This window comes from Pempheris klunzingeri, chromosome 17 (assembly GCF_042242105.1).
Source record: "Pempheris klunzingeri isolate RE-2024b chromosome 17, fPemKlu1.hap1, whole genome shotgun sequence".
NCBI lineage: Eukaryota > Metazoa > Chordata > Actinopteri > Acropomatiformes > Pempheridae > Pempheris > Pempheris klunzingeri.
This window is the reverse complement of record NC_092028.1, coordinates 12,864,105-12,877,330: the sequence shown is the minus strand read 5'-3', so window position 1 is coordinate 12,877,330 and position 13,226 is coordinate 12,864,105. Positions and strand designations below refer to the sequence as shown.

Here is a 13,226-nt window from a genome sequence, read left to right as displayed (position 1 = left end):
ACCAGTTCAAAGATTCAGTTTTCTTTCTTTAAAAGTCGTGAAAAAAAATACAGGGTCAAATTGATCAGTATAAGAATAATTTTTATGATTTTTTTTCTTTAATCAAATGGACAGCTTCACTATTTTATTATGTTACGTATCACTTATCAGTCTACCTGCCGAGGGCGGGTTCGTCTTAAGCTTCAAAGAGAAACAGGGGAAAAAAGTTGCACAGTTTAGATTTGTTTCCATATGTTGTCATGTATAAAAAGACCCAAAATGAACACTAGAAATGGACTGCGTGATTACCATGAGCAAATTATATAACCACCGTTTGTATTGGATTGATTCAGTCACAAGGTTTAGGCAGTTGATCACTGTAAGTGTGATGGCTTTAAGCGATTTCTAGCAATCCTTAAAAATAAATACATAAATAGATAAAAAGATAAACAATAATGTTTTAAAAATCAAAGATTTGCAAAATAAGCATGACTTTGTGCAGCAGATGTATATATTTTATTTATTTTGTATATATGTATATGCTTTCCCTCCTTGTTTATCATCTCAATCCTACAGATTTGTCTTGTGACCTGTGCCCCAACCCTTAGGTAACCACTCTGTAACTTCTAAATATAATCCAATATCCCACATCTTTCAATAATGAATAGTCCCAGTGGAAAATAAATTGGAAAGATTTGAGTATTTTTGCCCATTGCATCAATTTAAACATTTAAGCCATATTTCATTTGATTGTTTTATTTTTTATTAGTGTGATTTTTGGGTCGATTGTGAAGTTATGCTCCCAGCACTGATAACAGCTTTTCCAGCTTAGGTGTAAGGTTAGGTCTCAGAGGACTGTAGCAGAATATTGGCCTTATTAGAAGAGATAGGGAGTGGGTGGGAGAGGGCGAGATGGATGGAGGGAGGCGAGAAAAGACACAGCCCCTGGACAGAGAGTTAACGGAAAGAAAGGAAGACACAGAGAGGAAGATATTGGACTTATTAGAGAAGAGAGTGAGTGGGAGAAGAGGGCAAACACAGAGAGACAAAGATAGAGGCAGAGAGAGAGAGAGAGGGATGATGTTATTTTGTCAGTGTTTCCCCGTGGGGGCACGACTGCTTGTTAAAAAGTCCTGACAGAGGAACCACAGCAGTAACACACACACACACACACACACACACACGCACACAAACAGACACTGCTCCTGTTTGATAAACTTTGAATAGGTCCCTTTCTCCCTCTGCGTGTGTTATCTACTAAAATGGACTGCATTTGAGCCAAAAATATTCCACTATGACGTCAAATACAGCCTTGTTTTATAATCTGTGTGTGCTCGTGTCTGTGTATGTGTGTGTGTGTGTGTGTGTGTGTGTGTGTGGCTTCTATTGCAGTTGAAGGCTACCATTTCCTTACAATTATGATCCAACACAAACAAAGCATATCTGCTCCCCTCTGTTCACACCAAGTAGTTTATTTACACCAATTCAACACACGCACACAAACCCACTTGAAGAACACACACCCACATTCACAGTGCCATCACGAAATCTTGTTTTAAAAACACTGTAATCTAGTAAAGACTGAGTAAACACGCACCGTCTCATAAGACCGCGTCAGAGCCATTTACAGAGGAATACAATAAACACGCATAACATGCTCTAAGTAAAAGACACTTCTGAAGCAGTGTTGTTAGTGCAATTATATTTCTCTCTGGTCATTATGAGAGAGAAAGAAAAACATAAGAAGACTTGCTTTTTTTGTAGGTTTGTGCCATTGGGTTTGTGTTTGTGTGCAATGCTTCGTATTTGGTGTTGATACACGACCGCTGTTCATGTTGATCTAGGCAGTCTTTGGGTGTGCGTTTAGCACATCTGAGGTGAAGCCTTCTCCCATATAACGTTTAGGCCTGCATGACATTGTTTTGGCTCGATGACATCGGACTGGCATGATCAAATTGGTCTTAAAGGGACTCATAAAATGACCATGATGCATCACATGAACAGTGGAAGGCTGTGGAAAAGCAGCGTGCATAGTGTACTTGTCTATGTGTTCTGATTTTTACAATAGAAAATGAGCTAAAGACATTTTAACAATGTGGTATTAGATCATTAGATCAATTGATTGACTTTTACACATATATGTGGATCCAGCCTTATCATTGCAGTGCTACATGCTTGTGTCACCTACATCAATCCGCATAAAACAAGAGAATAAGTAGAATGTCATATAAAACATCACAGGCTATATTCAACCTTCTTTTGTTAATTAGATATCAGTGGATCAAAATGGCATGAAGTGTAACTGGAAGTGCAAAGCAGAGTCAAACATCTGGCCACCTGCATTTCGGCACAGATTTCAGGACCACGGACAGAGCCTTGCTGCTCTAGACATTAGAATGTCATACCCAGTTTTTTTTTTCAAGTCTTATGTCATGTTTCTAATTATGAGAAGCATCTTTAAAAAAGTTCTTTAGTTAAAAGAAACTCTTCCTTTAAAGTTTCTCTTCTCAGATTATCCATATCTCCGTTGTCGTGGATGTGACGGAGGATATTAAAAAAGGGACCATTTATTGTTGGAAGTGAAATGCGGTCTTTGTGCCATCGGTGGGCTGTGTTCACTTTCTCTTAATATAGGTGATATTATCACCTCCTCCTGCTGAAAATTGTCAGTTATGATGTCTTGCTTAAACCGCAGACATACAGAATATAGCCTGGAAAACATGCCTATGGCTTGACTCCTCATTTCTTTAATTTTGGGATACATCCAATCCACCGAGCAGGACTCATTTAAAAACTTTCCTAATTGGCTTTCTTTGCATCTTTTTCCTCTAAAATACGTGCCAAGAGGCAGAAGTGAGTGGTGCCAGCCTATAAGTTGTCAGTTTTTGTACTCTTGGAACTTGTGTATACATTTTGCATGCTGTGGATCAGTTTGGCACCAGTCTATCCGATACTGCATCAGCGCCAACCCAGACACAGCGACACTGCAGACCTCTTGTTTGGCCAAACTGCAAAATTAAAAGCCTCTATTATATGTTGTCGAAAGGATACACATGATTGTGTATGAATGCTCAAATGTGTAGGGACCTATTGATACACCAGGCAACATTACTCTTTGGAAAATGGCTTTTTGAAGCTTACACTATATGCCCATTGTGTCCCCTTAGCCATTAAATGTGATATCAGTAACCAAAATCCCATTGTTGGTTTAGTCCTGCTCTCTTTGGATAGAGTGCTGCTACTTTTTCATTTGCAAATCATGTTTGTGATTTCCTGTCAGGGCATAATATTGGCAGACAGCCTCGGTCCATGTCTCTGTATGCTGTAATCAGTTATTTTATCATTCAGTTACTGAGAGAATGATGCCATCTTTTGTGCTTGTAGTGATTCTATCTGTGTGGTTTATAGTGAGTGCTGTCTGCTTGGCATTTTAGTTTGTTTCCGTAGACATTTCAAGCTCTTTTGTTTTGCTGCAGCTATTTTTATGCCTGTCTGTTTATATTTAGTAACTAGCCACAGAGGAATTTTTGTCATATCAGTGTGTTTCTCCCCCAGTGGACACTGCAGAGCTGTTAAAGCCACCATATACAACAGGGTGTCTGTGGCAGATGATTCCCTATATGACAGCAGATAAATGCAGATTTTGGTTTGTGCATGTGTACGATGTGGCCTTTATCTTGGTGAGTCTGTACCTCACAATCTAAACTCAATTTACGAGACACTCATTTGTTTGTGTGTGTGTGTGTGTGTGTGTGTGTGTGTGTGTGTGTGTGTGTGTGTGAGAGATGTGTTTTTTTTTTTTGGTACATGTGCGTGTCATCAGACCAGACAGTGCATGATGCTATCAGCAGCAGAGGATATGAGGACTACTATTTATAACCCCCCTCTATCTCAACTTAGACACACTGTCCTGCCCCGTAGGGCAGGTGTGTGTTTGTGTGCGTGCGTCATTGCGGTTGCGTGTGTGTGCGCCTGTTTGTGTGTATTCAACAGGGTGGGAAATTTGAGAGCGGGAGACTGTGAACACGATAGACGGAGCTAGAAGGAAAGAGCTGTAAATGACGGACTGTGTGTTGATGAACGCGCATGTGTGCGCGCACATGTGTGTGTGTGTGTGTTTGTATGTGTGGGAATCGCTTGCTGAAGGTGTGAATGGAAAGAGGAGACATGTCACACTTGACAGGGGTGAAATGAGAGGATATGATTGGCTGTTTTCTGATGTCACGGATTGCGAGCCGTCCCAATTAGAAACAATCATACGCTGCTTAGTCACTCCTCAGCCTCTCCTCTACCCACCTCTCCTCTGCCCTACATCCAAATTTCCTCCCTCTTTGTCTATAATTTCATGTCTTTGTGAAACTTTTTCTGCCTGCCACTCTCAGGCTAATTTGCTTTCTTTTAAGTGTTTTTGTTGGTAATTCCTGATCATCGTTTTCCTCATTTCCTTTTTGTTCTATCCATGGTTTTACATATCCGTTCTGTCCTTGTGTCTCGTTGCCTCCCTCTGTCTCCCTCCAAGTTAACTGCATAACAGAAACTGTAAGAATTAAATAAATGTAATGCGCAATAATACAATATGAAATATAATAAAGGAGCACACAGAAGAAGTGGGAGGTGTATGGTTATATGAAATCTAGTGAGTCCTTATCTCTGGTTGTTTGTCTTGGAAAAATAAATTTGACCAACAGAGACGTCAGATGACACAAACAGGATTGAAGGTGTGGTTGTCTTCTCTCCCTCAGTAGGAGAGCGAAAACAAATTCTTTGTTGTCAGTGTTGTCCTTAAGAGTCTGCTTCAGTCAAGTGTTCAATAGAGGTCGTGTAAAATGACAAAAATCTGCCCAACCTAAACCAAATCTCTTTAATTGTTGGGTTCTGTTGGGTGTGACATAATGAGATCCCGTGAAAATAAAGAGACATGGTTTGGCCTGCACAAATGAGCGCAGGCACGGGCCCAGGCTCATTTGAGACCATAAAGAAGCAATTATTTTGGTAAATTTCCGTTTTGTTCCGTGGTAGATTTTGGCTTCCTCCCCTGGGGTGCCTGGAGCTTGAATGCTTTCAAATGAGCACAAGCAGGCAAAGACACATTCCAACAAACACACACACAAGTACACACACACACACACACACACAGGCATAAGAAACACTGGTAGAATAATATTGAAACAGCAATCTATAGAGATTAATCCTAACCAGTGTTAGCTTTTGCTAAATTAATTTTGCATAAATGTTGCCTTTGGCCCCGCTATTGACGCTGTCCAGCGAAAACCATGTATCTTGAAATTTTGAGGGCTTTCAAGTACACTGGAGAATTAAATGGCCCTGTAGTGGTCGACATAGTTCTCCTTTGTTTAAATGAATCACCCTCATCCCTGTAAAAAAGTTGCATATTTAGCATGAGTTGCGTTTGGCGCAGACAAAAATAAAAAAACCCCTTTGCCAATAAATATTAAGGAAACTTTCGTTCACATGCTCGTTCACATATGGGCCAAGTGATTGGTCGACAGGTGGCAGGAGTAGATGTCAGTACAACAATTTGAAGACACTCAACCATTTAGCCGCATATATAATTCCATAGATAGTCACATACAAATCTACCACCGTATTCTATTCTATGTGACCGGCCCTGTCCTCGTCACAGTCCTCTGTATATTGCTGCAAAGTGTGGGAGTATCGGCCGCTGCTGTGATGAAGACAGGAAGTGACACGTCTTATAGCATGACCTCCCTCCTGTCCCACCATGCTCAAGCATTGCTTCAGTTTCTACCCCATTAGAGCGCCCACACACCCCCCTCACGCACACACACACACCAACGGGACTACACAGAAAGCCTCTGAAGAGTACTTGAGCCCGGGTATCGAGTGAGCCAACCTCACATACAGATACAATACCATTAAAGAGCACTCAAGAGTCTCGATATAGGGGGAAGAGACGTGCACCCACGCTCGCACAAATAATGCAAACGGTGAATACCCACATTATCAACACAGTGGAGAAGGAAATGCTAGGTCATGCATGTAGAGATGAAATTACATACATACACTGATACAAGCCACTACCCTCAGTCCCTGCTTACTGCTTGCATCTATTTTCATCCCCCCAATCCCCTCTTCCCTCTTCACAAGTTGTGTTAGACGTAGTATTTGTCTTGTGAAGTGTAACCCTTTCTACAGGGAAACGAGCTGTATAGTAATAGACCAACAGACCTGCAGGCTACTGGAAAGTAACTGACTAAGAACGAAATGAAAAGAATATAGAAAGATTATGATTTATAACTGCACTTCCTGTGCCAATTAAATGCCCTGTTGTGTTTCATACTCTCTTTTTTTTTTTTTTTTTTCAACCATTGAAAACTTGGTAGACTAACATTAGGTCGACTATCGTGGGGCAGCCCTAGACGTTTCCTCATCTTTATAGTTATAGCAGCTGTTCCAATCAATGTAATTGAAATGTGTCTTATTAACATGAACGCTTATGGTTGACATTTCCACTGATTTCTCAAAGAAACAGACTTCAGTTCAGTCAGCCAACTCATGACAGACTAGAATCAGAGTCTACAGGTGCATGCAGGAGGCACAGCTAATTTTAATGCTAAGGGAACAGCAGTGATGACGATTGAAGAGATATTTGCAGCGAGCGATGAACACTGAACCAAAAAGGGCGCATTGGATATGTGTTGCATTGTGAGTGTAACATTAGATTGGTGACTGTAGCCGTGCGATGTAAGTTGTCCATCTGAAGTGGCTCCTTTACAGGAGTGTACAGTATAAATGCACAAGGACGTGTGCTTTTCCACAGTAAGGCCAAATTACAGCTGGAGATTACTTAATGACACTGACTCACGTGGTAACTGATCACCTCCATTTGTTCTTCCAAAAGTGACTTTTTTTTCAGACATTAAGGAGTTTTAAAGTTCACTTTTCCAGGATAGAAGCTAATGTTAGGCTGCATCACACTACACAGTAGCTCCTAGCACTATGGGTGCTGCTTTGTCACACTCACCAACTCTCTTTTTTTCAAGTTTAGTCACACTGTGACTGAATTCCTGTAGATGCAGGCTGCAGGCAGTGTGTACGTGTACTGTAGTGTGTGAATTTATGAGTGTCAGTCCAACCTTTTGTTCCTTTTGCCTCCTATCCCTCGTTTTTTTTCTTCTTTCTTTTTTTTTCTGTCAGGTTTCAGCTTCATACACACACGGAAGACATACACACACTCTTACTTACAACTCAGTCATAATTAGAGTGCCAAAGACATGAGGTATCAAGATAACCCATGTGTGAGACATTTCAAGGTAACAGAAATCCCCAAACACAACAAATCATACAACTAACAACCAAAGACGGGCAACGTTTTGTCAGTCCACACATTTCGTGATGCTACAGTCTTCCTCGCTTTTTATTACAATTCATTCCTACTCATTTCACCTCCCTGTGTCATAAAAGTAATTTAAAACGGAACATCCAACGTAAATGAGCAGACTTAATTTGTCCACCTGTAATAGTGCTTGTCTGCTCTGTCCAGGACCATGTCTCAGTTTGGCTGAATTAAGTGGGAAATGGTTCTCAGTCAGGTTTAATGGAGTGGATATGTGTGACCCACAGTGAATGTAACCCTCATTCCCCACAACTAGGCTCACAGAGTTCTGCAGCCTGTCTGTACTGCACCAATCCAATTTGGGCTTAATTGAATTGTTCTGAGCCCGTCATCCATATATTTCCTCCAAGAGAAGCATACTCCTCTTGATCTGTGTGTGTGTGTGTGTGTGTGTGTGTGTGTGAGAGAGAGTGAGTGAGTGTCTGCGTACTCATATTGTGCCAAAGTTAAATGCTCTGTTGTTGATTGATATTTCTGAGATGCAGTTTGAATTAGCTGGTGGACTACTAAGAGAAGTGAGACAAAAATACAAACAAAATCTCCTCTTCCCCATCTCTTTATCCTCTGTTCCTTCCTTTTTCTTCTCCCCCCTCCATCCCTCTCTCCTGTTCTCTTTTCTCAGGATGTAAAGTCAACATTCTTCCAGTTCGGTGCCTCCATCCAGCAGGAGGCTCTGCTGATGCTGAATATCATGGAGGAGTACGATTGGCACATCTTCTCCATTGTCACATCAAAGTTCCCTGGCTACCAGGAGTTCATCAACATCCTGAAAACCACTGTGGACAACAGGTAGGACCCACTAGCCACCTGCTTTCTGTTATCCAGTATAATAGTAACCAGACTAATGTCTGATTGGCTCAGCAACGCTTTGAGCTAAATCTAACATGGGCTAACATGTGTACAGTGAAAATGCTAACATGTTGATGCTAAGCAGGTATAATGTTTGCCATCTTCACTATTTTAGTTCAGTTTGTTAGCATAATGCTAATTATCAATACAAAGTACAGCCGTATGCTGAAGGGCATGTAATTATTTTTGCATGCTTTTATAAAAAGTATTATTATGATTATTGTTTTGATGATGATGATGATGATGATGCTTCTTCTTCTTCTTTGTGAAAACTTTTACCCACTAGTGGTGCTAAAGAAACCACTGGTCATTACATTTATATTTACATTTGTATTATATTAAACAAACAGTGTATAGCCTTAATAGGGGGACTATGCAGTACATGAACAATGGGCCATTTTCCTTCATGTGCCACCTTTGGGTCAACATCTCCAAAATCATAGCAACTCTTAATGGCAGCAATTTACACAAGGAAAACCGAAGATACCAAACACTTCAGGTGCTTCTTGCCCGGGCATTTCTCCAAGCCCATTTCCCCATTTTGTCTGTAATCTTCTCCATTATCACTGCAAATTTCCCCAGAGAATGGGCAAGTTTACTTTCTACAGGAGTTACTGCGCACCATGTTTTGTATATTTCATCTCCTCCACTCACACGGTATGTACCTTTAAAAGACAGACCAAAAGGATTCCATCAGCATTCTTGAAATTAATGTAGATGACAGGTAGGATCTACTATACAAGCAGTTTGGCTGATTGCCGCAGCTTTAGGTCATTTTTACTGATGCTGTATCTCCACAGAGAGAAAGAGAGAGAGAGAAAGAGAGAGAGAGAGAGAGAGAAAAAACTGCTGCTGAAGAGAACAGCAAGCCATAATTTTTGGCAAAAAATGTCAAATTAATGATGCATGTTCAGCAGTGTTGAGGTTTTGGCAAGGGCTGGTGCCTGAACCCATGATATATTAAAGCCCAGCTGAGCAGGGTCTTTTTCATTAGCAGTTACTCTTTATGTCAAACCAAACAGTAGTTCAAAAGTTCTCTGCCTGTGTCTGTATGTGGTAACACAACAGTTTTAATTACAAGTCAATTGGCAATAAATTAGTGATTGAATGAGATTAGTAATATGTCCCTCAAACAGGTGTTACTATCTAAATACCCAAATGCCCAAATACTTTTACATTCTGACCTGGGAGACTAAATATAAAGACAGTTTGTTGTTTTTTTCTTACCAGATTATTGCAAAATTACAGGGATATTACAACAATTGTAAATGCCTGTGCTCTGTATAAATGTATTTAAAAAGAACATAGATCCACAGCATTACAAAGTTGTAATAAAAAATAAAGCATAATAAGTTCCCAATGTCAATATTCAAACTGTCCAGAAGAGATGTTGACCTCAGTGTTGAAATAATAGCCATAAATATCTTTCATGAAACAAGAAATAATAAGCCCAATTACCTGCAATTACGCATTGTCGATTTTCTGTGTCAGCATTCAGCTGGTTCGCTGTAACTTAGTCATGGGCAGACAGTTTCAATACCAATGAACTTCCATCACTCGCAGCAGAAAATTGGACCAGTCTACTTGAGTGAGTCAAGGCTGACCCGACCACGGACGCACATTAGTGCATGCTGTGGCATACGTGAGATACAGACCCAGATAGATAAAATGAGAACGAGGGAATGTATTTTACAGATGGCTGTTTACATAGGCTGTGTGACGAAGATGAATGCAGGCAGGTAGGTGGTCTTACCTGTCACTGTAATCTGGAGATTAAATGGGACAAGTGGATTTTGGGACACGGATGGTTTTCAGGCATCAGACACATTTTCATTTACCTGTTTGACACACACCATACAAGCTACACACTCATGTGTTTCAACCAAGGGGATTGATCTGCAAGTAAAGAGTGTGCTGAGGGGTAAAAATCATTATAATAACGCCTCTCTCTCTTTCTCTCTCTCTGTTGTTGGATGTTCATGTGTCTCTGTGTATCACTCACTCTTTACTAGTTTTGTCATCAGGGACTAGCAGACCATTATCATTTCGGACAGCAAGAAGAGGACAGCAAGTCCCAAATCACTTTCATGTTACACTACCTGTCTATTGTTGCACAGTGGCTAACCGCTTCTCTCATTTCCCTACTGTGTGTTGCACTAAGTGACTGTGTTTGTTTGTGTGTGCTCACTCTGTCAGCTCTGCCATCAAGGGCTTGTACTCCTGAGAGCACAGCACACTACTAATTTATAATATATTACTTTCTTTTAATTACAAACGTAACTGTCATTTCCTCTGATTTTGCTGCCCTTTGGCGTCACGCTGCTAAATATCGTCTCAGTGGGCATTGTGAAAAAGAGCAGCCAGTCCCACGGGATGAAAAAGATACTCTACAAATGTATTGACTTTTAACGTGCATGTTACTTCTAACTCTGGCAGCAGAACTAGATTAAGAATTTGCTTTGGAATTACACAGATCTGTTTCTCTTCATGGTTGCTATGAGCCTTACAGTTTTAACACTCCACAGAGGGAAATCTCTATGTAAAAATATCCATCTTTAGCCGCATGGTTGTGCAGAAGCAATGCAATATTAATGAACGTACTTTTTGTCCAAAAAGATTTGACAGAAGCTGCATTCCACGTTGATAACAGCACTATTTTCAAATAACTGTCACCAATTAGCCCTCCGTAGCCACTGTGTTGGCCCTTTCACATTATCAGGCCAATGTTTTCTCCTCTTGTCCTTTAGTTGTGAAGGCTAGAACCTGCTGAGCATCATTATACAGGACCAGGTTTAGCATTTGCTTTCCATTTAGCCTTAATGTGTTTCCCTTGACAATAAGCACTTTACACCTATTAGCAGTCATGTCGCACTTAACAATGATATTAATTATAATGGATAATTATAACTGCCCTTGTCAGCAACTGAGCAAAGTTAATAGTCTATTAGTTAAATATTAACATTTTACTCCTGTCCTCGTTATCCTTGCTTTAGCTTTGTGGGCTGGGACCTGCAGAATATCATCATTCTGGACGCAGTGGAGGAAGACAGCCGCTCTCAGATCATGCTCAAGAAGGTCCAGTCCCCAGTGGTCCTGCTCTACTGCTCCAAGGATGAGGCGGTGTACATCCTAGAGGAGGCTCGCTCCCTGGGCCTCACTGGGTTTGGATACATCTGGATTGTGCCGTCACTCACCACTGGGAACCCGGAAATAACGCCTGACGAGTTTCCGCCGGGAATGATTTCAGTGTCATACGACGACTGGGACTACCCGTTGGAGGCTCGCGTCCGGGATGGTCTGGGGATCATAACGTCAGCGGCGGCGGCCATGTTGGACGAGTACGGCGACATCCCTGAAGCCAAGACGTCCTGCTATGGCCAGATGGAGAAGACAACCAAGCTGCCACCCAGTGCGCTGCATAAGTAAGTAAAGAAGGCGTTTGTTTTTGCTTTTGTGTCTATAATGATCAGTAAGAAATACACTGAGCTAAGTGTCTTTTAAATAACAGAAAAATCTGAACTATAGAATTCCAAGTGGTTTTGTACATTTTTTAGCATAGCATCAAGAGAGTAGCTGTGTCGATGCAGACAGAAATGTGTGTGTGTGTGTGTTTGTTTGTTTGAATGCATGGCCTCCTACCACAGCCTGTTTATTTTCACCTTTGTCCTCAGTAATTAGAGACTTCCCACCAAGTTTCCACCAAGTCTGCGTTAAGAATTGAGATCGAGGAAGGATGCAATTACTGGATAAAAGACCAAGGGATTGAGAGTTGGAGCCAAGAGAGTAGAGGAAGTGTAGTGCAGGAGTCTGAGAGAGAGAGAGAGGGGAATGAAAGGGTTGAATGGGAGTTGAGGAGGGAGTTTGTGATTCAGGCAGTGAAGAAACGGCGAAGGGAAGAAATGGAGACTGGGGTAACAGCAGGAAGTCGCTACAAATGAGTGCTCTCCAAAATTGAAGAGCTCCTTGATGAGTCCTTCTGTTCTCCTTCTCATTTATTCCTCCATCTCTCGTTCATTCTCCTCTGCTCTCCCTCTCATCATGCGCTAGCTCCCCAGCAGCCGGTGGGAGATGTTGCAGGTCTTGCCAGCTCTGTCGGGCTTTCCATCTGGCAGAGGAGGGAGGGATGCGCAGAACCTGTGTTTACATCCCAATATTGTTTTCTTTTACTAAATAACGATGGGTGAAATTGCAAACCTTGAGTCTAAATGACAAAATTAGATTCCAAAATGTTTCCCCAAAAACAAAATTTTGACCTGTAGTCAATTTTCTGCTGTAATTGAGATGCTTGATTGCGAAGGAGTCCAGCTATGCTTAAAATCACATGGATGTGTTTGGTACTTAACAATCTGTTCATCATTTTGGCAAACACTGCGCATCAACATGATACTGGAAACCGATCCTGTTATTTAGTTTGCATTTTTTAGATGAAGGCTTGAAATATGATAAGCAACACGAATCAGTTTTGAAAGCTATATTTTCTGATATGCTTGTCTAATGGTCTGGAGGCTTAGACACTGGTTTTTGCCTTGCATCATTTAACAATGTTGCACAATATTAAATTAGATGACAATATCTAAGAAAAGAATGAGAGGCTGAGGAAGTAAAACAAAGTGAAAACAGAGAGAAAGAGGAACATTATAGAGCACCTGGTGTGTGACAAGCGCATTTTAGATCAGATTTAGTTATTTCTAAATTAATACCAGTTCAGTATATCGAGATTGCAGTCCTAACTTTGTTAGCTCACAGCTACTGTGTCTAAAGTTTTTCTGGCCTGAAACATTTTCACGGTTTCACTGGTCAATAAATCAGCTGTTTGGCTCATGTGGCTAATGTTCTATCATACGTCGCTCACCTGTCTACCTAATATCCTGCCAAATTTGCATGGATGTTGACAAGGTCTGCCAGCCCCTCCACATTTTACCCACTTTTCATTTGGTTTCTGCAGAGACCAAACCAAGTGGACCTCAGGTAGTTAAGGGAGCCTGGAAGTGCACTCAGAGGGCAGAAACAGGCCTGGTCT

The 13,226-nt window shown here is 41.1% G+C and overlaps 1 protein-coding gene across 1 annotated transcript in view; it reads left to right on the top strand.

Moving 5' to 3' along the window:
• Nucleotides 1-13,226, top strand: part of grin2aa (glutamate receptor, ionotropic, N-methyl D-aspartate 2A, a) — a 135,613-nt gene that overhangs the window by 79,139 nt on the left and 43,248 nt on the right. Inside the window, exons 2-3 of the mRNA XM_070847268.1 lie at nt 7,980-8,146; nt 11,200-11,628. Coding sequence (XP_070703369.1) covers nt 7,980-8,146; nt 11,200-11,628 — 596 coding nt within the window. The remainder of the gene's footprint in view (nt 1-7,979; nt 8,147-11,199; nt 11,629-13,226) is intronic.